The 26,444-nt window shown below is 41.6% G+C and overlaps 1 protein-coding gene across 1 annotated transcript in view; it reads left to right on the top strand.

Annotated features, from left to right (window-relative positions):
* Positions 1 to 26,444, top strand: part of cntn4 (contactin 4) — a 214,013-nt gene that overhangs the window by 183,843 nt on the left and 3,726 nt on the right. The window contains exons 13-22 of the mRNA XM_049573046.1: positions 14,684 to 14,859; positions 17,697 to 17,817; positions 18,271 to 18,429; positions 20,563 to 20,712; positions 21,339 to 21,409; positions 23,886 to 24,120; positions 24,416 to 24,531; positions 25,561 to 25,747; positions 25,832 to 25,944; positions 26,036 to 26,204. Of these exons, the coding sequence (XP_049429003.1) occupies positions 14,684 to 14,859; positions 17,697 to 17,817; positions 18,271 to 18,429; positions 20,563 to 20,712; positions 21,339 to 21,409; positions 23,886 to 24,120; positions 24,416 to 24,531; positions 25,561 to 25,747; positions 25,832 to 25,944; positions 26,036 to 26,204 (1,497 nt within the window). The remainder of the gene's footprint in view (positions 1 to 14,683; positions 14,860 to 17,696; positions 17,818 to 18,270; positions 18,430 to 20,562; positions 20,713 to 21,338; positions 21,410 to 23,885; positions 24,121 to 24,415; positions 24,532 to 25,560; positions 25,748 to 25,831; positions 25,945 to 26,035; positions 26,205 to 26,444) is intronic.

Raw genomic sequence — 26,444 nt, 5'->3', positions numbered from 1 at the left:
GTGGTCTCCTAGGTGAAAGTCCTGTATTTCAATGTTGACGTTCTTGCTCTTTATTGTACATTGTCACAGTGGATGGGTTTGCATTGGAGTTAGTTGAAAGCCTGGCATTTCATACAGATGCTAAAAGGCTGCCTTGGGTATCTGTATTAGACACTGAGGGCCACTGGCAAAGCTGCCATATTTGATGCCCTGGGGATGAGAATAGGTTGTTTGAGGACAGGAACAATTTTGCAAATACAAATACAAAAAAATGACATCAACTATCATAATTATGCAGACGACACCCAAATTTACCTTGCTCTGTCACCAAGTGACTACAGTCCAATAGGTTCTCTTTGCAAGGGAAACAAACAAAGAAATGATTGTATGTGCTTGAACTGTCTCCTGCTAAATGCAAACAAAACTGAGATAGCCATCTTTGGTGCAAGAGAAGACTGAAAATTAACGTCCATCTCAACTCAATCTGTTTCTAAAAGTCAGAGATCTTGGTGCAGTTTTGAACTCAGAGAAACTTTAAATGGCATATCTAACCAATTGCAAAGTCAGAATTCTATTCTATCATCTTAAAGCAGAGCATATTCAGAGGATACATTACTGTAATGGTCCTCTCTCTAATCTTCCCTAAAAACACACTTGAAGTTTAGTTCATTCAGAAAGCAGCTGCAAGAGTCCTAACAAAGACCAAGCAAACTGAGCACATTACATCAGTTCTCATATCTCTTCACTGGCTTCCAGTGTATCAAAAATAGTGTTTAAAGTTCTGCTGCTTGTCTATAAATCTCTCAATGCCTTAGGACCGAAATTAATCTGAATGTTTTCCACCATATGAACCCACTCAGCCTCTCTAACTGTTTCAAGAGTGCAAATTAAACATGGAGAAGCAGCGTTTAGTTACTGTGCACCACAGAGCTGGAACAAACCTCTAAAGGATATTAGACTTGCACCAACCAGGTTAAAAACCAGGTTATTATGCACTGCCTTTAACTGGACCCTATACCATGAACCATCTCACAGTCCTCGCCTTCCCATCCTATTTTTTTTTGTTTCTGTTCTTAAAGTTTTAATTTCCTTTAAAAAGTCTATTCTTTAAGTTTACATTTTCATATTTTCATGCTGTTTGTCTTTCTTTCTTAATGTTACTACTTTCCCTTTGAATTGTCTTTGACTTTGAAATGAGCTATACAAATAAACTTGCCTTACCTTTATTGAAATTGAAGGTGAGCTGGGTATAAAGTGCAGTGGAGTGGGTGGCTTTATTCTCTGCACTGCTGTTTTTCTGTCCTATTTCCACAGGGGATAGTTTTCGCACCTCCTCTAGTTCCTGGGGGATTTGCTGACATATTCAGTGAACTATACCCTCACCATGACCTCCTTTTCACAGAGGTTGCACAGTTCATTTGTGTTATTGTTATTTGCTCCTCCTTGACCTTCCTCATCGCTTGGCTTGTGCAGATTTATAGACTTATTGATCTTCATTATACTGGCTGCATGGAGAAAAGTGCATGCCTCATATTTCACAGGTTTGGTATAGATTTACATGTATATTTCAACAGATTATTGGTATCTTAGCTTTAAATCTGTTGGGCAAATCAGACAGCTGCCACTGCATTTCAGTTTCACTACAAGCAGCATATTTTGAGATGTCAAGACAAACCCTGTGGGCAAGATCGTGCTCGGCAGATTCACTCAGAGCCTTTATTCACCTGCCTAAGAGAGAATACTGCTCAGTTTAACCACATGTAAACAAGCAGCAAACACTAACCGTGTGCCTGTGATGGTGTTCAGGAAACCTTTCACCTGTTAGATAATGAATAGCACAGAGTAAAGAAAAAACTAATACTGTGGTGCCAAAATCCTTTCAGTTCTCCAGACCATATGATGAGAAGTGCTGTTTTCCACCGCTCTCTGACGTTAAATCATTTTTTCATAAAGTCTCTGAGACAGAGCTGCTTCTTCTTCTTCTTCTTCTTCTTTTTGCTTGATTTTTGCTCAAAGGTTCAGTCCATTTAATTGTCTTTCTTCTGCAAGTTAGCGATCTGTAAAAGCCTTTGAAATGCCGTGTCAACAGCACAGCGGCCTGCTTAAATATCAGTTTGTTTTTTTCTTCTAAGTAGCTCCTTTAAAACATGAATTAATGTTTAAGCCCAAAGGGAAGTGTTTGATTGAATACTTTGAAAAACACTGATTTAAGTCCATGTAAATAAATGCGAAGAAGAATGTCCTATACTGTGTATCTATACAGTAATTCCTTTTTTTTTTTTTTTTTTTTAAATCAGAAACAAATTGGATAATGGAATTAAAAGGGAAAAAAACTAGAGCAGCTCTTTCTTCTGTAAATCACTATCAAGGCATGTTTCCTTTTTCTGTTGAATTATAAAAGACAGATTTAATATATTATGAATGCTTGAAAGTCGGCAGCAGTCGAGGATGCGGGGAGAGCTTAGAGTGCACCTTGCTGCTGATTTATGCTGATGCCTCCCATTGACGACTCTGCCTTTCAACAGAAATAATCAGCAACTTTTGCATAATTGAAATGAAGAAATTAACAGTATTAAATGTCAGTGTGTTTGTATTTTCGCACATGAACATGTTCATTGATGTGGAATTTTAAGCACAGAGCTCAACTTGGAGGCATAAGAAAAAGCACAGCCTTGCAACACCCTGCCAGTTACACTCTACACTCTCCTTTTGCCCATTTATCACACACTGTGAAATGAAAATGGTACAGAACCCCCCAGCCAATCAATGTGTGCGGGGGGGGGTGAAACCTGCCGCTCTCTCTGTAGGTTCAGGTTGATGGCCTATATGTGATTTTCCAATCAAGCTGCGAGGAAACACACCCGCGTATGTCTTCTCAGCATAAATAGACGGCGCCGTTATCCACTTATTATTCCTGTGAAAGGGAATATGGGCTTTTTTTGACACCCCTACTCACTCGCTTCCTTTCCATCATCATATGTTAAAGCTGTTTTCTGCAGCTGATGTACAAATGTTCCTGTATATGATCATGTGCCTTTCTGTCACAATCGATATTGTTTGGAAAATGGGATGGGGTAATTTACATGCACTATTTCATTGAGGATTGGAAACCTGTTTAGCGAGGAAAAATGTGTGTTGCGGTAGCAGCCCTTATGGGAGATGACAGTAGTTTATTCAAATTGACTTTGGTGATATGAATGCTGAAAAATACCTGTCAAAAAGCATTCAGCGTCTCCTGCTGTGAATAAGCCACCTAGCAAACAGTGGAGGAGCAGTCACAACAGATGAGGCCTGTTAATGTCCCCATTATTCCAACACTGGGGGGATATTAGCAGATTAATTGCACTTGATTATAGACGTGCTCCCTGAATTTTGATTACACTGGAGATGAGCCGTTGTAATTAGGGTTGCCTCCGATCATTACAGATGGTCAGTGAACTCAAAACTTCTGAGATCGTGCTGCGTTCACTTCTGTTTGCCTCTGTAAATTCTGACAGCAGTTCATCTTTCCAGCACTGCGACATCATTGCATTTGTTTTTAAGGTATTTGATGCTTTTTAGGCATGCTGGTGGCATGGCTCTAGCAATGGTACTGTTAGTCATTTTTAATTTAATGTCTCAACAACTATTAAATCTATTCCCATAAAGTTCAGCACGGACATTTATCTTCCCGTAATTGTTATCGCTTTGGTGGCTCCTTAATTTTTTATTTAGCACCATCATAAGTTCAGAATTATAACTAGAGTTGCCACCCGTCCCATTTTTCCCAGAATTGTTCTCTTTTTTCATCAGCTGTCCCGGGAAAAAAAAATCTCTCCCGGAACACAATTTGTCCCGTTTTTTGGGGAAAATGCAGCAGCAGCAGGCCAAGGAGTCCATCCAGAACGACGCATAGTGCGCCCAAATTCACACCTGTTCTTCTCTATGGTTTTTCTCCGCGACTATGCGTCATAGCAAGAAGCCACGCATATCACGTGAAACAGCGGAATCGTAGCTTTCCGAATGTTTTCACAGCGAAAAAAAATGATAAAGTTACACTAAAATTATGTATAACAGAACTTTCATACAGCTCTGCACACACATTACTCTTGGATGGATTACTTGTGAATGCAGGCTTGCACAGAAATACCACGCATATCACATGAAAGCGCAGGAGCAGAGCTTTCCAGTGATACCACACACATCATTGTGCTGTCATCCCATCATACTATAAATCCAGATCAATTGTCTACCAAATAAAAGCCTGACGAATTTCTTTACAACCCATTATACAGATCTTGTTATCAGTCACTTCATATAGTGAGGAATATCGTATCTTACCACGTCTTAGGCTTGTGTGTGTTTCTCCCTGTCTATCCACATTTGTAGTCCGGCTTTCAAGATGCAAATATCTCCATATTGTCCAGTTGACACTCGTCAAACTTTGTATGACAAGACCAGCCACTTCACCTTTGCGCACCCAGACAACTGCAGCCAACTGCACCCCCCCCACCAATGCCCAATTTTTTTTTTCTGCAATCAAAGTGGCAAATATTATCTTGGAGGACATCATTGCACTGGGTTGACTGTTTTTCTATGATCTTAGATGTAAATATTGCATGTTTCTTTCAGATAAAACACATTTTTGACTTGTGAATGAGTCAATGGAATTTCTTGCAATAATGAAAAAATACTGGCAATCATGTCCGCCTGGTACAAACCACATGTTTTGGACAGCTGTGAAGTGACAGAATGTCCCAGCATCATGGTTCTTATATTGCCAGATTCCAGAGAGTCTCCCCTCTTCATATATGGTAGAATATGTCAACTTCCAACTTGTTATGGTGAGATACATGTAAAAATGTAAGAATTTAGGCACACAGATTTGTTTTTTTCATTGATATAAAAATTAATATAAAATACAGGCACATAGAAGAACATGAAATGATGACAAATCTGGTCTCCTATGTCCAAATTTCAAGTTCATTGGTCAGTCTGAACTGGTAATAATGGCTGAGCCCTCCGCCTCAAACATTTGGTCAAGTGTCCCTTTTTTTCACAAATCCAAGGTGGCAACCCTAATTATAACTCGTCCAATACTGATTTGGTTTGTGACCAAATACCTGCTAAACTAGTCCCTTTACCCTTGGCTGTGCTTTGTGTCTAATGCTAGTTGGCTGTTAGCATGCTGATATGCTAAGTTAGAGGCCCAGTGTGGGATTTAGAGGCATCTCACAGTGAGGTTGTGGATTGCAACCAACTGAAACTTCTCCCATGTGCCAAGCGTATAAGAGAACTGAAATGGCCTACGCAAAAACACAAATGAACCTATCTAGAGCGAGCATGTGGTTTGTCCATTTTGGGCTACTGTAGAAACAACATGAACCCGCAATGTATGCTTAGTTGCTTTGTGGTGCAGGAAGCCAGAAAAGTTTGACTTTCCGTGTATAAACTTAATTGGATCTACCGCATCATGGGGTCATAAAGTTAGCGCACTAGAGACTTTGTCTGCAAAACTGCTACATCCAGTTTAGCCCTCCGATAACTTGAGCGAGGATAAAATGATTTAGTCATGCAGCTTTTCTAGACATTCAGGTTGTTAACTGACCGAATGGATCAAATCCTGATAGTGAAAAAAGTAATTTTATGGAGATTGTGACGCTCAAATAAAGTATCTACTAACCAGATGTCTCTTTCCCAATGTAAATCTATGGGAAAGTCTTTTGGGGCTGAATGGCATAATGAGATGGACCCAGAAGTTGTAGTTACATGGTTTGGCCACTATGTCAAATTGGCTTCAAAGTCCAGTGCACTCACTGGGGGCCTGATGTAGATATTAACAGCTTATTCTGAGGAAATGACAACACAACTGTTCTTAGTTTGAAGTGATTATAAACTAATGAAAACATAGTTCTGAATGTTATATTCCATTTCTGTCAATATACCCATCTAAATTCTACACACTGCACCTATAAAATGGTGAAAATGGTTAAATGGTATTCACTGAACATCGGCATGTTAGAATTTATATTATGAGTACATTATTTTTCAGATAACAATGTCCTGGAAGAGGGATCCCTCCTCAGTTGCTCTTCCTGAGGTTTCTACCATTTTTTTTCCCCGTTAAAGGGTTTTTTTGGGGGAGTTTTTCCTTATCCGCTGTGAGGGTCCAAAGGACAGAGGGATGTCGTATGCTGTAAAGCCCTGTGAGGCAAATTGTGATTTGTGATATCGGGCTTTATAAATAAAATTGATTGATTGATTGATTGATTGATAGGCGGACAGGAAATGGGGTAGAGAGAGAGAGAGGGATATGACATGCAACAACAGGAATCAAACCAGGGATGTTCCCCTTACATGGCATGTGCTGAACACGCGTCTCATCGGACGCTGTTAGTAGGCAAAATTATTTTAAAGCCCCTGCAAGGAACTTTAATTTTGAGTTGATTTTGGCGACCTTGTGGACAAAAGCGGTAGTGTTTTGCCAGAATGAAGCCTACATTTCCCATGAGCTCTAGTGCGTATTGTCGTAAAGACGCTTACCTGGCGCATGTGTTTGTTTTGGGGATGAATGAAACAACAAGACGGGAAAACTTTGCCCCCGCTCCTATCGGGGATCCCAGCTCACCTCTGCCGCGCCCCAGCTCCACCTCTCCGGCGTAAGCACCACCGCCGCCGGGGTCAATGCAGCAGTCAGCTGGCAAGGCTGAAGGCCTGTTTGGCGAGCACTTCCACGGCTTCTTGGACGGAGTATGGAGCGGTGCCTCGCCTCTTTATTTCTCGGCACTCGCTGGACCCTGTCGACGCCTGGCTGGTACCTGTTGTCGGCCCGGATGAGGTGTTCCAGCCCCGCAGCCCCTGCTCTCCTCGTCCCCGCTGGCACGGGGTGAATCTGCGCAACCTGCGGCCTCTGTGTATGGCTCCCCGGACAGCTAATGCTGTGGACCAGCCGGCTCCTGCCAGGATTGGGCTGGTAAATGCTAGATCGCTAGCGAACAAAACATTTATCCTGAAGGATTTCCTGATGTGTGCCATCTGAGTGCTGTAAATCGTTTCGTCCTGGAAGTGACCTGGGGCGGACCCGGAGACAGTTTCCTAAAGGTATGGATATGGACTATACAGAAATAGCTTATCTTCACACCGATGGTCTCATTTGCTGTTGTAGGTCACACACAGACAGCAGAAACTAGAGACTTTTGCATATCCAGTTAAAAGTTCCTTGTAGTGGCTTTAAGCTGTTACAAATGACCACACTTGAAAAGCCTGCCACCACAGAGAAGTGCAAGAGGCAATTATTGTATAAATACAGGGATAACAATGAACATTTTAGAAAGACTCTGCTGGAAGACATTGAAAAATGACATCTGAACATGTGAAAAATGACATAAATAGTTTAAAAAAATAAGACAGAAGGTTTGAAGGAGATGTTAAAAGGAGAAGTAAATGCTGGTTTTGTAAGGTTACAAACTATTGGAAGCAGCCCATTTTAGCACTGAAAGGGAGGGAGGCCATTTCTAAAGAAGGAGAATTCTGGCCCGTTAAGTCTTGTTAATTAAATAAAAACTATTTTCAAAGATTATATGAGATTTAATTCCTGGCACTAGTCATTGCTTTAGATATTTTTTGGCTTTTAGAGGTGTAAGACAGAAGATAAATTTTCTGACATGAACCCTAAAACAATCCAGTTTTAAACCAACATCTGGGAGGTGCTTTTCCAAGCAAACCCTTTTGTCCGCGTCGACTGTCAGCAACTACGTGAAATAAGTGCAGCGTGTGCCTCCTGACAGCCATATAGAAAAATAATGAGCAACCATCTGTCAGTGATCACCAGCAGGTTGCTACAGATGTGCCACTGCACAGCCCTAAGAATACAGTATTGAGTGCATCTTGTATGTATCTGTTGAGCGATGTATACAACGCCTTTTGGCAACTGAAGTTCACCCTTGAAAGACCTCTGATTTGTGCTTTGGAGTGGTGTTCAAAAGAAAAATGTGTAAGTTTGTACTGTGTTGATAAAATCATCCTTCTTTGTTTGTTGATATAAAAACCAAGGAGAGGAAAAAATGGGGATGGAATTATTTCTTTTCATAAAGGTCACCACACTTTTTTTCCAAAAGGACCAGATTATACTGAGGAACGAAGCCTGATGCGTCTCTTTAGAAAAGGCCTTTGTCCTGTGAGTGAAAAATCTTATCCTTTATAAGTTTGTGTTTGTCTTGAACCTACATGCCTCTGCATCGTCTGTGTGAATCTCAGTTTTGAAGGAGTCAGAGGGTGAGGGTGAACCTTTCTCTGTTAGATTTGTTTTCAGAATCCTCGGCTCACGTGGCCCATGGCTCTCCGACGCCCTCCTCCATGCATTATTCAAGCTCACATCACTCACCTTGTGTGGAAAACTACAGAGTGTCTATACACTCAAGGAGAATACACGCTTACACATTACAGCTTTAGACCATTAAAGCTAGGAGGGATTCTCCACAGGAAGAGGGAGAGGAGTGTAAGCATTATTCATGATGGCTGCTGTTTGAGGGAAGAGTGGTGAAACTGGCCATGTGAGGCATGTCAGTGCGCCTTTGAGAGGAGCAGGGAGTCATTTGGTAACTGTTAGCTCGCTTTGTTTTCTGGTTATGGTTGCGCAGCTTCTCTGAGTGTCCCCACTGCGAGCCACTGTCAGTAAGTCATTTGTTTGGCTCCCACACCTCCTTCACTTCCTGTGCTTTGTATTGGCATGTGATTGTTGCTGCTGTTTAAGGTTGGTGGTCCAACTTGTTCCTTGAATATAAGATAGTCATCAATTTCTCATTCATTTAATGGTCCTGTGAGTAGGATTTAGGGGTATATCTTAGTTTATAATCACCTGACACTAAGAATTATTGTCTTTTTGTTACCTTAAGCCCTGTTTCCACCGAGGAGTATGGTACGGTACAGTCCAGTTGGGTACGCTTTTTTCCCTGTGTCCACTGCGAAAAGTTGTGGATGGTACCAATGGAACCATTCCGTACTGTCCCCATTATTGGTCACCCCTTCTGTTGGGGTACCTAGCACACAGATCCAGTACTAAAAGGTGGAGCTGTGAACACCGCAGTCTGTTGATTGGTCAGTAGCAGATGGTCACTCTGGTAGAGTCATACCATGGAGAGTTTTATCAGTAAACTGTAACTATAAAATGAAAGGATGTTTTGCTGCCTCTCACAGCAGCTGGAGCTGGAGAAGAAATAACTTTATTCACTGGGCCGACTGCCGTGACTTTTAAGGTGGAACGTTTACTTGTAATGTTACTCAATGTATGAGTTGATGACGTGAATCAATCAACACACCTTAAATATTTCATGTGACAACTTTGACCATTACTTTAGTTTTTATGTGACATACACTTTTAGTAATGAGTGGATCTTCAAGCGTTCATATACAGTATATATTAATTTTGGCCTGGTGTTGTGACAGAATATATTCTAATCCTCACTCAGAGAAAAAACAAAGCGTTGAGGAGTGTCGTATAGTATGGCCATAGCAACACTTAATCCCCAAGCTTGCCTGAGAAGGAATAAATGCACAAACCCGCTATTTTTAAATATCCCATGGAGAGAGACTCTCACTGCACCCTGTTTTATTTTGCTCTGAAAATGTCAGAGTGCAGCCTTGTTCTGTGGACAATAAACAAAGTGCAGACTTCTATCTGTGTCACTGGTAATGAGGAAATACAGCGAATGCTGGACAGAGCAGTGAGTTACAGCAACCCACACTTAAGGGTACTGTGTGCAGTGGAAATGCTAGTGTCTAGGTACCATGTCTGAAGGCTTAGTTTTGGTTCCAAAGGTACCACACTGAAAATGTTTGGTAGAAACAGGGCTTTAGAGTAAGTAGGCGGACTTCTTCTACAAAGTCAGCCATGTTGTTTCTACAGTAGTTCAGAATGGACAAACCAAAAATGGCTCTAGATAGGGTCATTGGCATTTCAGTTGGTTGCAGTCTGCAACCTCACCACTCTATGGCACTTAATCCTAAACACCAGACCTTTAAAGGAAATGGCCACTGACCCTCATGCCGACAAGAAGTCCAGTGTAGTTTTTTGAATCCCCCAAACTCGTTCGGGGTATCAGAGGATAACAGCTAGCCGGAATAACAGCTACACTTGAAAATGTAATAAAACTCCACTAATGCATTTCAAAAATGTCAGAACGGCTCGTCTGTTGTAATCCAAGTGCCCTGAAGCCGCGGCATGCAAAATTGACTTGAAAAGGCGGAATTTACTCCACTTTTATAGCATAATTTCTCACCGTGGTCAGTTAGCCTGCCCTGGAGGCGTGCTGTGTTTACACTCGCACGAGACTCGAGAACTAGCACCACCACTATCCATCAACTAGTCTCGCGCGGAGTAAATTATGTCTTTTCAAGTCAATTTTGCATGCCGCGGCTTCAGGGCACTTGGATTACGACAGACGAGCCGTTCTGACATTTTTGAAATGCATTAGTGGAGTTTTATTACATTTTCAAGTGTAGCTGTTATTCCGGCTAGCTGTTATCCTCTGATACCCCGAACGAGTTTGGTGGATTCAAAAACTACACTGAACTTCTTGTCAGCATTAGGGTCAGTGGCCATTTCCTTTAAAGGTTTATTTACTCCGTGCGAGACTAGCTGATGGCTAGTGGTGGCGCTAGTTCTCGAGTCTCATGCGAGTGTAAACACAGCACGCCTGCAGGGCAGGCTAACTGACCACGGTGAGAAATGATGCTATAAAAGTGGAGTAAATTTCGCCTTTTCAAGTCAATTTTGCATGTCGCAGCTTCAGGGCACTTGGACTACGACGGAAGAATCATTCTGACGTTTTTGAAATGCATTAGCATAGTTTTATTACATTTTCAAAATGTGGGTTCCATGCACTTCAAGTGTAGCTGTTATTCCGGCTAGCTGTTATCCTCTGATACCCTGACCGGGTTTGGTGGATTCAAAAACTACACTGGACTTCTTGTCGGCATGAGGGTCAGTAAGTACAGTATTTTCATTCTAAAGTGGCCATTTCCTTTAAATATTAAACAATGGCAGGAGTCTATAGTTTAAAGAGCCCTATCAGGTCTTATATTGCTCAGCATTGTTTTAGCTCCTCAGAACACCTATATAGAAAGTTGGGATTGATGGTTGGCCAACAAGCATGTCACTTTGACACAGGAGACCATGGCACTCTTTATTAGTAAGTCAATATTTCACAGGTCTGTTATTACCTTATCATTTCCAAGGAGGTTTCCAGAACAAAAATATGTGATGTGGTACTGGTAATAGCAAAAATAGGTACCCAAGTTAATATTTATTATCATTACTTAAGACTTCATTCTACTTATATGCTGAAATGTACAGTATACTTACCTGCAGACAAATGTCACATTTTTGCTTGTTCAGCTGACCTGCTGTGCTCTAACTTAAAGACTCTCTAGGCATGCAAGCACTTTATTGCAATGAATTACTTGAAGAGAACCAATTGAACACTGTCTCTAATGTCCCTATAATGAGCACTAAATTAAGTAGTTCTAACTGGGGAACATCTTAAAACATTAATTTTTCAGAAATTCAAAACTTAACCAGGAGGCCAGAGAAAAGTTATGCTTTGGCAGTTTTAGAAGACAAAGAAAAGCCAGAGGAAAATGTTGGCATTTTTCATTTGTGCAAACCATGAATATGTTACATTTGCATGTTTCATACATATCATATCAGTGTCTGTAAAATGATGTAGTATATGAGCTGACTTTATCATTTAAAAGTGGAGGGGATGGTGGGTGGTATGTTGGGCAAGACACCTGCCAAGCTGCAGACCACTGTTCAAGACATACTAGCAACAAAACCGTGATTTAGCAAGTTTTTGCTGTGTTTTCAGCAGCTTTTTGTTTTGTTTGTTGTTGTTGTTTTTTTCCAAAACATTGCTGCATTTCCAAATGGGTTAGTGCCATGAAAAGTGGATGTTTTTCACAGAGACATTGCTGCTTTTCCAGCAATCAATACCCAACTGTTTTTTGTGCATAATCCTAACTACATGTAAACCACAGCGTTGTTGAAACCTAAAGCTTTGATGTGTCGGCTACATAAGCCCTTTTTAGATAGGAATTGTGCAAATTTGCAGGAAAGCCCAATCAGTCTTCTTTCAGCATTGGCAGTATAAAAGCAAAAGCGGGGAGTGCAGGAAAATGTCACTTACCTAATTTTGTTAATACAGAATGTGCCTTTTTCGGGGCAATGGGGGGCGAGAGCAAGTAACAAAATGTGTAGTTCAGCGTGTGATGTAAAAAGGGACAAGGGGAGGGAAGCCGCGGCTGCTCAGTCCTTCGGCGATTCTCTCGTAAGTTGGCCCATCCTTCACCGTTCCCGTCATGTGACAGTTAATGGCCTCTTCATTCGCAAGGGCAAGGGGGGCGCGCAATTCTTTGTCTCCCCAGTTGCTCATCTCTACAGTGTCTGTCAGGTTTGCGTTTCCCTCTTGCTACTAGCTGCTCGCTAATTCCTGCTATCAGCTGTTTCCTATTTATCCACCACCAGTGGGTCACCTGGGTCTGTTTAAACTAAAAGGGTTCTGCCAGTATGTCTACCCTATGGGGCGGAAAATTGGGTACCTCAGATCAACTCGCCAATCCGGCTCTGTGCGTCTAAATGCTCGCAACTTGCCGGCAAAACAGCCCAACATTCACGGAAAATCTGGCAGTGTAAAAGGGGCTATAGTAAAGTGGCAATGTTTGCAGAAATGTACAATGCCAATATATTTTCTGGCAATTGGGTTGCAAAAAGAGATCATGATGTTTATAATGTTTGTGTGGACAGGTCATTTCTTTTAGTCGTAAAAGATAAAGTAGACAGGTTCAAAAGTATCAGTCATGAAGGTTACAAACACCACTCAATCACAGCCATCAGCACAAGGGTATTTCTAAGCTTTTGGAAATAATTCTCTTTAATTGTGAAAATGTCAGTATGGTTTTAAACTTTCATTCCTGGTTAGAGAAATCCTGCATTGAACACTTATGAGTGTTGACACACATCAGTTTGACACAATTAATTAACTTGTGGTTAATTATTCATGCTTAACACTGTGACATGTAACAACAGGTGACAGTTGAGAGAGCACGAATTTTCAAAACCTCACATTAACGGCGGTTTGACCCACCTCAGCAACACTTCCTGAGGTGCCAACCAGTCCGTCTGAGCGCGCTAACACACTCTCCATCTCTGACCCCCGTTAAGTAAGTGGGTTACTATCCTCTGGTTTACAGTGGCAGCAGGTAACAAGGCATTATACAAGATAGAAATCAATCAAATTATGCTCAAGAGCCCAGTGTGTGGTTGTGTAACCAACCTTGATTGTCCATATAATCTGTCACAAATGATGACAGAAGAGAGTAATAAGGGAGCATATTCCCACCATCATTGTCACAGTCAATCCCTGGAGAGAGCGGCAAGCACACACCACAAGGAGAGGAGTTCATGTTAGGAAAGAGGCAAATGCACCAACCCTGCTGGAGAAATAATAAAGGAGATAAATGTTTATTGTGTGTTTCCATGTTGCACGGATAGAGGAGTAAATATTTTTGATTGTGGATCCAAATATTTCCCTGCAGATCCTCCCTGAGCCTTTTGTTTTCTATTTCCTTCTCCTCACATCATTTCGAGTACCATCATGAAAAGCACTGCAAAACAAGAGAAGTGTGGGGTTTTTTTTTTACCCTTTACATTTTTTAAGGTTTTCTATTTGCTTCCTGCACTTGCTCTACAAGGTGTAGCCGGCCTTTAGAAACAGAGCAGACACAGTAGACACAGACCCTTGAATACCTCTGTGTGTTATTACTACGTTTTTACTGCACCGCCATCGCTCACCATTTAGCCCCAGCAATAGAGAACTGTGGCTCTCAGACACACTTTCATTGTGTATATGACAAAACCTACCAGCTGATAGCATTCTGGCCTGATATCACAAAACGACTAGATAAATCACATTGGGAGTGTATGGTGGTGGTGGTGTGTGTGTCGGGGAGGGGAGGGAAGGGGCCAATACAATGGAGGTATCGAATTCACTCTGGATGAAGACTGCACTGCCGGCACTTTCTACATGAATCTATGCCTGTCCAGGGATCATTTGCCATGGTTAATTTAGTCTGTGTGCTCAGAGTGGCAATTTCAACCAAGTAATCACAGCACCCCCAAGAGGGAGACAGGTGTTGTACACTCTGAGAACAAAGCCTCTCCCTCTCATCTCTCCTCTCTTTCCACCCTCCTCCTCCGCTGCTCACACACAAGTGCAGATAAGGGACGCTTGCCTTATTCCCTTGTGATGCCATTGTAATGCACTGCAGGCTTGAAAAGAGAGTGTTGACGACTGGAAGAAGTGCTCACTGCTGTTTACTGTTCTCCTAGCGGTGCATTTTGGGAATTTCGGGGGGAGTTCCACGCTGAAGGCTGAGCTGGCAGTGACACATAGAGGCTTCTCAGGATGCAGGAGAGACACGTCTTCGAGTCCCCACAGAGACTGGCTCAGGCCGAAACTAATACCAGTTATTGTAGCTGTGCGCCCTAGTTTGCTGTGTGCTCTGTCCCATATATCCTTCTATTAACTGAGTCTGACATATCCATAAGGATGATGGAAGGGCCTGGCTTTTTGCAAAGCCATTTCCTTTGCTGAATTATAATGCCTGGAAAAGGGAGGGGGGCAGAACACTGTGTTTGATCAGAATGTACATGGTGTGTGTGTTTCAGAGCCGACCATTATCACCACCCTGCCGACCACGCTGGACATCACAGTGGGGGAGAGCGTTGTCCTGCCCTGCCAAGTGAGCCATGACCCGTCACTGGAGCTCAAGTTCACCTGGTTCTTCAACGAGCAGCTCATCCACTTTGGGAGCCACGGTGGATTTTTTGAAAAAGTGGGAGGTGTAAGTCCATAATCTCTAATGGTTTCTGACAACCTGCAAGGCTATCAGGCCTTCGGTTTATAAAAAAGGCTGTGTTGTTGTGAAAGCTGTAAAAACAGGTTTACCCTTCACAAAAAACTGAGGGTGTGCTTGCAGCAGGGCAGTCAAAGCTCATACATACAGTGTATGGACAGTTTTACTATTTTGAAATGGAGCAACTTGGTGAAAACAGTAAAAATTACTGTTTCAAGAGACATTTTATGTAGCACTCATAACTTATACCTCGCCAATATGACACTTGGAATTTCAGTGAGAAACAACAGCTAGCAGTGATAATGACTACAGAGACTACACAAAGACAGCTCTTGCAGGTAGTGATACTGCAACCCAGCTGCCAGGAAACATGTTGGCATTGGACGTTTCTGCAAACAGATAAGTTATATATGTACGTTAAGCGGATATGTGGAAAGTTTATGTTTCTTTATGTTTTAACAACACAGTGGTTAATATGTGGTTAGGTTTAGGCACAAGAACCCCTTGGTTATGGTTAGGAAAAAGTCACGTAGTGGCTTAAAATCCCCAGTTTTGGGGCAGAATCTCTGCTGGAAAAGCGGTGATGTCAACCACTTTTTGTGGCAGTATCTGTGGTTGGGAAAAACAGCAACACGTCTTTAAAAAACACCCATGTTTGCTGTCTAAAAAATTACTGGAAAAACAGCAGTGACTTGCTAAAACATAACCAATTTAGTTGTGTGTTAGATCGAACACTGGTCTGCGGTGGTCTGTAGCTTGGCAGGCATCTCGCCTAGATGCCACGCCATCCAACATCCCTTACACCACTGGTTTATAGTCAGTGCATATACTACATCACTTTAGAAACACTGATATGACATGTATTAAACATACAAATTATTTGTGGTTTGCAGAATCGTACAATGCCAACATTTTCTTCTGGCAACTCCAGCTAGATATTATCTGTGTTTGTCTCAAACTGTGAACGGGCAAGTCCCCTCATAGAAGACACGTTAGCATAGCAAAATTAAGGTAGCATTAGTACCAAAAAAAGAAAGTTACAATATTATATGAAATGAAGAGCATGAGTAATGCTGTATGAATGTGTTCACCATCAGAATACTCTAGATTAGATTTATGTCAGATACTGTATGGTACATTAGTGCTAAACCTCAGTGCATACAGGCAGCCTTCACTCATATGAAACTGTGTCAATACAGGATTTGGTGTGTGTACTCAGAATTATGTATTCACCAGCCACACAGGATCATGAAAACAGACTCTGCACAACTGTATATGATTTTTCCTCCTCTGAAATATCATAAGCCTAGTAAAGAGATGCAGTTTCTAGATAAAGTCATCCGTCTGCATCCGTCTCTATAAACTGTCACCAAATCTCACACTGAAACATGAAATGATCGCCTAAATGGAGCCTGATAAACGGTTGCAATGTTCATCAAACAGCCATGAAGGCACAATATCACTGTGAGCTGCCTTATTTTAAAGCAGGCGTTTCTTTCTCACCAGTTTCTGTTCAAATCCAGAACTCTGACCAAATCGCTACATGCAAATCACCAATTCTGCACTGTGAGCCAACAGGTTACCTTCTAAGGATATTCAACTTTTACTACGAATTACTGTAGCGATTCATACAGCACCTCATGTTAATTTCTCCATAAGCTTTCAGTCATTCAACAATCTCGTCCCTTAGATATCCGTTTACTGTCCCAGGCAGCTTTTCCATCATGACCCAGAATGCATAATGAGTGTTACAGAAAAAAACCTTATTGTGGTGTGTTGAAGAATGCTCATTGTATTAATGCGACTGTGCTCTGCTGCATAGAAAGCATTGATTTAGTCTTCAACCCTTCAGAGACTTTATTGGGTAAAGGTCAAGAGGTGACTGAAGATTCATTGCTACATCAATATCGTACCTTTTTCTTCTTTTAGCAGGGTCATAATAAATTCAGCCGCAGTGCAGAGGGAATGTTTGTATCAAGTGTATTATTTATGGGCAGAAAATTGCTGCCTGTGGTTTATTTTAAAATGAAATTTACATACGCACCCTGCAACCAGTCTCAGTCAGCCGCTGTATACTTTAAAAGGTTCGCAGCTTACATCTCAGCATGTGATACGCAGGCTTATTTTTTACCAAAAAAAATAAAAATAAAAAATTCAAGGCTTCTTTGGAAACTGCAGGCGTTAAGTGAAAAAAATCCCGCACTGAGGTGTCTTTCCTGTTTCTCCTGTGATTTAGGTGCTCCTTATACCATAATTTACAGCCTCCTCTCACTAATGAATTGCTGTGCATCTACACATACACTGATTAAGATACCAGCCACTCCATAGAATTCTTACTGCCATTGTGTCACATCTTTCCGCATGTCCAATTTATTACAGAACCTGCTCTGATGAAATGATAATGGAGGAGTGGGAATGGCAATTAGAGACAGAATAAAAGGCTCCCTCAAAGAACTAGCTATCAGACATAGCCATTAGGCTGCTCCTGAACTGAAACTGCTCCATACCAAAATCAAGCTATCTGAGCATGTACATTTCTGTAATTATAGTGATAAAATAAAAGCACCGCGTGTGCCTAACATAGAGATGTATTTCCCCGTCCTTTTTAGAATACAGAAGGAAAGGCTGCATGAGATTGGCGTACATAAGAATGAGCTTTCTGTTCAGCTGGTTTTGTTCCCATGTGGCTGGAAAGTCAGTATTGTTTTTGAATTACAATAGCTGGAGGCTTACCATGTTACTTATGGGACGTTGTATGTATGTGTGTGTGTGTGTGTGTGTGTGTGTGTGTGTGTAAATGTAACTGTGCATGTGTTGAATGACAGCAGCATTCGGCAGGAGACATTATGATTCGAAATATCCAGCTGAGGCATGCGGGGAAGTACACGTGCGCTGTGCAAACGAAGGTGGACAGCATTTCCATTGCTGTGGACTTGGTTGTCAGAGGTGAGTCACGACGTTCACTCTTCATTTTCTTTGGGAATAAACATACTTCAATTCAAAATGATTACTGACAATATTACCAATGTGTAAGCTTTCAAAACAGTTATTATCAGTCATCTTCTGCGAAAGAAAGAATGAGTTTGTTCGTGACTAAATGTGAGTGGTTGTGCCTCACTGATGAAAGAGTAAAAGGATAGAATGAAAAGGGAGGCAAATAGAAATTTCTCTCTTCAAGGTTTAAAGGAAATTTACTGTCTAATTATACCAAATCGCTCCCAAAGGTTTCACTCACTTCGCTACAGTAGCTGCAGGTGCTAAAACCGTTGCGACACTCTCCACCATCTCCCCATCTCTTCCTGATTTACATTTCCACCGCCCCCCCCTCCTTTTCCTCCTTCCTCCGTCTGTCTCTCTATCTCTCTCTCCTCTTTCCTGCCTGGCTACGCCATCTATCAGGTCCCCCGGGGCCCCCTACCAGCATCCATGTAGAAGAAATCACTGATACCACAGCCTCTCTGTCCTGGAGGCCTGGTCCCGATAATCACAGTCCAATTACGGCATACACCATCCAGGCCAGGACACCATTTTCCCTCGGGTGGCAGGCTGTCACCACAGGTAAGCTCTCTCCAACCAGCCATGGCCTCCTCGAATCACATGGAGGGGGCCACTCTTCATTCTGCCTCGCCTGTGAGAATATCGGAGATGTAATTTTTACCCCAGCACCAAATGGGACGCAATTGTAGCATGACCATTGACCGCCATTTTATCGGACTCATGGGAATCCTGAAACGTGGCTCTCATCCTGATGATGAAGCTTGTTGCCAAGGCGGTAATTTGATAGTGTAGTTAAGTGATAGTGCTGGTGTAATTTTTCCCCACATCCTCTTTAATGGGGCTCAGCATTCACGCATGATTGGTATAATGTGCATTTATGCCGCACTGTATACCTTGTTCTATTGACATTTCTGTGAATTAAGGACACTTTGTTCTCAGATAGTTTTACTGGCCTCATTGATTTACCATGTCAGGATCATACATTTGAAACAGAACTACATTATGACCTTGCAGGTAGACAGAGCTCCACCTTCAAAGGAATGAATTGACTTCTTGTCATTTCTGGTGAAATCCTCTCTCTTTTATGTCTGTATTTCGTGCGTCACCCATCTTACTACAAAGCCAAAGAAATGTCAAATTAGAAAGTTAGTAGTCACTGTATTTCTTTCTCGTGATTCTCCTGTTTCGTTGCTCGGCCTGTCATGATAACTGCTTTTGGGGGACGATATATTGTCCCAAAAGGAAGTGCAATGAATTATTGTTTTAAGACCATGCTACTGATAAAATAGTTGTATTATTATAAAAATCCATGCACACCCTTTCAAAAAGCAATAAACTTTTAATTCCTGAGAATAATCAGACTTTGGAATGTGAAAAAATGTAAATATCCTATATGAAAAGGGCGGCATAGTGGAGCAGTGATTAGCACTGTTCTGCTTCACAACAAGAGGTTCCTGGCTCGAACCTGTTGGCTCAAACCTGTTGGCTTTCTCCGGCTTCCCCCCGCAGTCCAAAGACATGTAGGTTAAGTTAATTGGTGACTCTAAATTGAGCGTGAATGGTTGTCTGTCTCTATGTGTCAGCCATGTTATAGTCTGGCGAGTGTACCCTGCCTCTCGCCCAGTTTCAGCTGTGGTAGGCTCCAGCACCTCCATAACCCTCAACAGGACAAGCCGATACAGAAAATGAAAAGATAAATGAATAAATGTGTGTGTGTGTGTGTGTGTGTGTGTGTGTGTGTATGTTTCGAGGAGCTGAGCCCCGAGCATGAGAGACGAGCAGAAATAGTGTGAACAGAAATTATAGCAAACGTGTCTTTGTGTAGTTTTTTTTGTTGTTGTTCGTTTGGCTCAGGTGTTCGCTCAGGTCTTACAATTGTAAAGAAAACCCTGCGGCATCATGTTGGCTAAAATATTAAAGTATCCACATAACAATGTTTCACATGATATCTAACGTATTAGCGGCCCAAAAATGATGTTCAGTACATTATGTAAAGTTAAGTACTCAATGTAAGGTTACCTAGGTTGGGCATCTTTCGGCAAGCTAAGTTGTGTAGGTTAGGTTAAGAAAAAGAAACATGCTAATGATGTACCTAAAAAATAACACAGCATTCACTTAGTTTTGCATGGTTTCAAAGACTGGTCTGCTGGGGGAAAGTCCTGTGTTGTTTGACCCATCCACCACCCCAACCTGCCTCCTTTATTTACTCAATATACTACTTCCTTCTTTACTCACAACAGCCCATTGGCTATGAGATTGCAGACTTCCCGAGTACATGGGTTATATACCAATATGTGCCTTACTTTTCCTGGGTATACATACAAGCAATGCATGAGAACGGCCTGTACAATGGTAGGGGAAAACCCTGCTTTTTATCCTGACATTATGTTGGTTAAAATAGTAGTGATTTTCTTATCAAAACAAACACTGTCAATATTATGCGATATATGGACATAACCTTGATCATTTTTGCTGACCTAATTGTTGCCTTGTTTGTTGAGTTAGTGTGTGCATTATATGACCTTGTGTGGGATTTACACTTGTCCTGTGTACCTGTGGTGGAGTCCTACCAGGCCTGTCAGCCTGGAGGACATACTGCAGCTGATGCTAAGCTGACAAACACACACATACAAAAAACACACACACACACAAAGTTTTTTGATACTGAAGGGGGCACTGTGTGTTTTATGCCAGTTCCTGAGGTGGTGGGGGGCCACCGGCTGACAGCAACAGTAATAGACCTGAGCCCTTGGGTGGAGTACGAGTTTCGAGTCCTGGCAAGCAACAGCATTGGGACCGGCGAGCCCAGCAAGCCATCGAAACAAGCAAGGACAAAGGGGACCTGTATGTACTGCATGAGCGTAAAAGAAAACTTTTCTTATGCCTCCTAAAAAGTGTGTGTCCTGTTTGTTTGTTCTTCCCTTCTCAAACAAACGTAATTAACTTAATTTCATTATTTCCTTGAAGGAATAGTTTAGCATTTTCTTCAGAGGTGCTGGTGGGCTTTTTTTTTTTTTTTACCTCTGGACAGAGCTACACCAGGTATACAGTCTTTAAACTGTAGCTCTAACACTTGGCAAGCATATTAATTATCTTAAATGTCAAACAATACTTCACATGAAGGTTCCATAAATTGTTGGTACTTAGTACTACTAATCATCTATAAAAAGCAATGTAATGGCAATGTACCCAGAGAGAGCTTGATTCATCAAGGAAAGATCATTTGTGTGTCTTTATGTCTTGCTCCCTTTGATATCTTTTGGTATTAAAAGCATAACAGGCTGGCTACAGCAGCAGATACACTGCGAGTAGCTTCCTGCTTCCAGGATTTCTGGATGTTGAAGTTCAAATATGTGAGCAAGTTGACTCTCTCTGCTGTTTGGGAATAGCAACATGGAAAATGATTACATGTGCCTTCTCAGCACAGTGTGAAGTCAACAGGGCTAAGCTGATCTGTCTTCTTCCTCCAGCTCCGAAGGTCACACCAGCTAATGTGAGTGGAGGCGGTGGCAGTCGCTCGGAATTAGTCATCACATGGGAGGTAAGCAAGCTTGTTCGGGACCCCCTCACCCATGGAGGAGGGAGCCAGACGTCATTATTCTCTGTGGATCCAGGCCTCTGTTTCATTAAGCGGAACGGCTTAATGTATGGCATTTCATTTTTAAGAACAGAGAGGCAATAACTGCTGCTGTCACCCTAGGGGAGAGAAAAATGCTTTTGAGGTTTCAATAAGATAATTAAACTCAATGGTTCCTTCGAAGTCCCGACTTCTTTTTTCAAATTGTTTTCCCTTTCTTTCTTTCTGTCTTTCTATTTCTTTCCTACAAAGCCCCTGCATATCAGTTCAGCTCCAAAAGCTTATATTTATTCGGGCTGCTCAAAATCATCAGCCCCCGCTGTGAAACGTTTTACAGAATCAGTGTTGATGTTTCAATATGCAAGAGTTCAATTAGAGTCTAACTTCTGCTTAACAGAGCTCCAACTCCGCCTCAGCCCTGAAAATTCCTGAGGCATTTTCCTTTGGACATAAAAGCAGGGGTGCAGTGTTGCATTTTTAATTTTAACTTATAAGTTTAATGTGTTACCTGTAGTGGGGCTAAAAATGTAACTTTTGTCCCAAGGGTGGCGGTGGGGTTATCACTGTATGCAAAATTGGGTTTAACCCCTCAGCAATTTATGCATTGGATAATAACAGGGTTCAAATATTGGCTTGATGTTGGCACTAGAGGGAAAGTTTAGTTCAGTTGTGCATGTAATAAAACACAGGAAACTAATAAAATAAAAATGAAATACATTTGTACAGCATACAAACTAAAATAGAAGAAAAAAAAACAATGTGCCAATAATAAATTATACACAACATACATAGATATGTCAATCACTGGGAGAAAGAAAGCCACAATATATAAATGTGGATTAGTGAATTTTGTTACATGTATGCAAATAGAAAGGACATTCAAACCATAGAAGAGTGCCTCAGGGATAGACGGGCCAGATTTAACACATCTCACAATTATTGTTGTAAAGAAAGGAGCTTATAAAGGTCTGTGGGAGTTCCAGCTATAGACTATATAATAAAGATGAATGACATGGCAGCTTCCCAAAAGTGTAGCTAAACATCTTGCCCTCTGGTGGCTGGCTGCAATAAACTAAAGTTAACATCAAATTAATTTTCCCCAAAGAGAGTTTCTGTCATTTTAGGTCATTCTTATTATGCTGATGTATTTTTAAGTTTTCATTTTTTAAAATATAATTAGTTATTTGGTGTTATAAAAAAGGGGGTTGAAGTTCAAGCACTCGCGATCATTGGCGCTGCTCACCATTGGTCACACGGATGTATGAGTGGGAACTCCATACCACGGTGATCACTACTGCACAGATTCTGGTTCAAATGATAACACTAGTGCAAGATGACAGCAGCCATATGTGTCCTATTTTACAGTCATTGATTCCAGCCAAGACAATAGAATATGTGAAGTATGGAAAAAAAACTGTAGGGGTGTTAATAAACATAGGTGAAAGAAGCAAACTACTCATTTTATTTACTTTTACCAATCGATTTTCTTATAATATTGCAACCTAAATGAATATGATTTTCCAACTCAATGTTTCTTTTGTTTTTCAAAACATATTATGAAAGTAGATTTATTAGCATTTAAAGAAAGTTCAATGTAATCTATTTGGAAATAAGTGTGGAAAAAAGTTTACATGAAAGAAACAAACTAGGGTCATCACCAAAGAAATGGAAACAGACGGAGATGCGGTTATCAAGTCATTCATTTTAATAAGGAACAATAGAGGTCCCAGAATCAATCCCTGTGGGACCTCACAAGTAAATTCCACTATATAAGTTCATACATTTACTTTTATAAATTGTTTCTGATCATAATATGTAATTTGAGAGCATTTTGTAATTGATTCCATTGAGGGTATTATGTAACTTTGGCAAAATAGTACAGATATCTAATCAAAAGCTTTTGACCAATCCAAAAAAAATCATAAAATATTCATAGAAATTCAGAGGCTCACCAAAGTAGCCATATCCGTACTGACCCGGAGTTGAGATATCTAGCAGAGCTGAGAGAGAATGAAGAAATGAAGTGCTTTTTTATGTGAGCATGTATCTATTAGTCAACCAGAATGGAGGGTGGGTTTATCCACTAGAATGGAAAGTCTGCAGCTATAAATGTATGAGGCATGTTATCAGTCTGGACAACAGCTGAGTTTATGGTATCATGCTGAGTGCACTGTTCTGTGTAATGGATGTGTCCAGTAATAGTTTCTGTGGGTACAGCATGTTTTATTTGAGGCAAAGCATTGCCTCAAAAATTGAAAGCTATGTCTTTCATCTTGACGTTTAGTCTTAAGTTTTCAAAAATGCATTGTATTAATGAATTACAAAGTTAATTCATTAACAAAGTGATGAATAGAGAGTTTTAAACAAAAACACAGAGAATAATTATATACAAAAATGCATTGGAATTTAGTCTAAACATAAACTGTGATTTTTCCTGCAGCCAGTTCCAGAGGAGCTGCAAAACGGACCAGGTTTTGGCTACGTTGTAGCTTTTCGACCCCATGGAGCCACGGGGTGGATGCAGGCTGCCGTACCATCCGCTGAAGCATCCAGATACATCTTTAAAAATGAGAGCATTCAGCCCTTCTCGCCTTTCCATGTGAAGGTTGGGGTTTACAACAATGAGGGGGAAGGGCCTTTTGGACCGGTTACTACTATCTACTCTGCTGAAGAAGGTGCGTATAATTTAATGTCATTCACAACGTGTAGTGGAGTAGCTCTGCTTGCTCAGCCACTGTAAATGCATGAGTACATGACTAGATCCATGCAGGGTACAAACAGCAGCAGCAGTGATCTTGCAGCCAGTGTTCTTCTATCAGCACTTGCAGACGTCTTCCCCATACTTCCCTCGCTCTGTTGTTCGGATGAAAGAAATAGCTTTGAAACAGTTTTGATGTTGCCGCTTTGAGGGGTCATCAAAGCTCAGTGTTACTTTTAAAATCATTCAGAGTCTTTATACATTAACTCCAGAGCCTGGCCGAGCTCCCACCAGGGTCCGCGCCAAGAGCCTCTCTGCATCCGAGATTGAAGTTTCGTGGAAAGCTCTGCCCTGGAATGCCAGCAAAAAAAGAGTCCTGGGCTATGAGGTGAGCTAAAATGAAATACCTTGTTTGTGTGTGTGTGTGTGTGTGTGTGTGTGTGTGTGTGTGTGTGTGTGTGTGTGTGTGTGTGTGTGTGTGTGTGTGTGTGTGTGTGTGTGTGTGTGCTTACGTTGGATGCAAGCATGTGTGAGTATATGTGCGTGCGTGCGCAGGCACATGGCAACTGCTGTTGAATCTTGTTCTCTTCTATTATTGATGAGTGTTTCAGGCTCATGCACCTTGGGCATAGGAGATAATAGCTTGCTGCATGCATAATGGTCCAGCCTAGTCCCATGCCTGTGGGTTTAGTTGTGTTTCTCTTGTTGTTTACCTAAGTACTGTAACCACCCTGATTAGCGTACTGATGCAATACTCTAAGGGATAGAACGTTTAGCTTCTAATCCACACAACAAAGCAGTTTCAGACACTGGCTTTGCGCTCAGTTAGTTCTTGTCATTTTAATTCCGCTCATTATTGAAATCCAAGATGGGAACAAAGGCGCTGTTTTCATCCAAGGACTGCATAAAGTGCCAGAATTATAAATTGTTGACCACTCAAAGTCAACAGAGGAGCAGGGCCTGAGCAAACCGTTCCTGTGAGGAAAGACAAATTATATTTGTGCTGTCAAGCGTGCCAGCTATTTCAGCCCTGACAAGCGGGGTGACAAAGAAAATCTGTTATCAGTGGAAGTTGATGGCAGGGGATTTTTGAGGATTCTTATTCGTTTTCATTTTTTTTTCTTATTTTCTTTTTGCATATTTGACCCCTCTCTTTACCACATAAGTTAAACCATGACACTTGTCTGATGAGCACAACGGAGGCACGTAGCTCACAGTGAGCAAAAGGTACACGAGGTGACACGCTGCTGAAGCTTGTTTTCAGACCAGTACACATCTTCCGTCCAGCTGAGTTCACATCGCTCTGTTTCCAGTTTGCACTTCATTGACAGGGTGTAACAGAAAGCTTTTAAAGTGTCTGTCCTGGTTTTTTTCTCTTCTGAGCTCACGTCTGCGGTTGTGCCCTGTTGCTTTTCAGCTGAGGTACTGGAGTAGAAGTGAAAGGGAAGACATGGCCAGTGTGCAAAAGACTGTAGGAAATCAAACATCTACTATTATCCACGGGGTGAAAGGCAGCACCACATATTACATCTCAGTGAGGGCGTATAACACTGCAGGGACGGGTCCTCCCAGCACCACGGTCAACGTTACCACCAAAAAACCCCGTAAGTATCAGATCTAATTATAACTCACTCTCTGCCACTGTGCAGCTTTTCATTGAGGTGAATAATGTGTTTTTCTGCTCTCAGCACCCAGTCAGCCGCCAGTTAAAGTGATGTGGAACACATCAAACTCCAAGATTATATTGAACTGGGAGCAGGTCAAAGCTCTTGAGAATGAGTCAGAGGTCACTGGTTACAAAGTAAGCACTCAGACGCTTGGTTTTATCAGAAAATGGTGTTTGGTGCTATTGCTTCTGTGCCTGAATTTTGACTTGAACCATTCGTCCTCAGGTGTTGTACAAGAAGAATCGACACAGTCGCCCCAACGTCATGGAAACCAACACAACCTCTGTAGAGCTCGCTTTGCCTACTGACGAGGATTATATCATCCAGATAAAGCCATTTGGAGAGGGAGGGGAAGGCAGCAGTAGCAGGCAGATCACTATCCCAAGGCTACCAGGTCAGTGGAGAGCTAGTTAGTGCCTCTCTCGTGGCTGAGCTGAATAATCCACTCCCCTGCTGCTGTCTTGCCAGAACAGATTAGCTATCATCGACTCTAAAGGAGCAGAGAGAAAGAAATAATGTGCTACATGAGACATTTGTGTAATTACGGCCTCTACGTGACACCATAATGCAAGCGTTGCACGAAAAGTTGAGCAATTTATTTTGAATACTTTCAGTGTCTCATTCCGCTGCTCAA

This window comes from Epinephelus fuscoguttatus, linkage group LG1 (genome assembly GCF_011397635.1).
Source record: "Epinephelus fuscoguttatus linkage group LG1, E.fuscoguttatus.final_Chr_v1".
Classification (NCBI taxonomy): domain Eukaryota; kingdom Metazoa; phylum Chordata; class Actinopteri; order Perciformes; family Serranidae; genus Epinephelus; species Epinephelus fuscoguttatus.
This window is presented reverse-complemented; position numbering and strand designations above follow the sequence as displayed.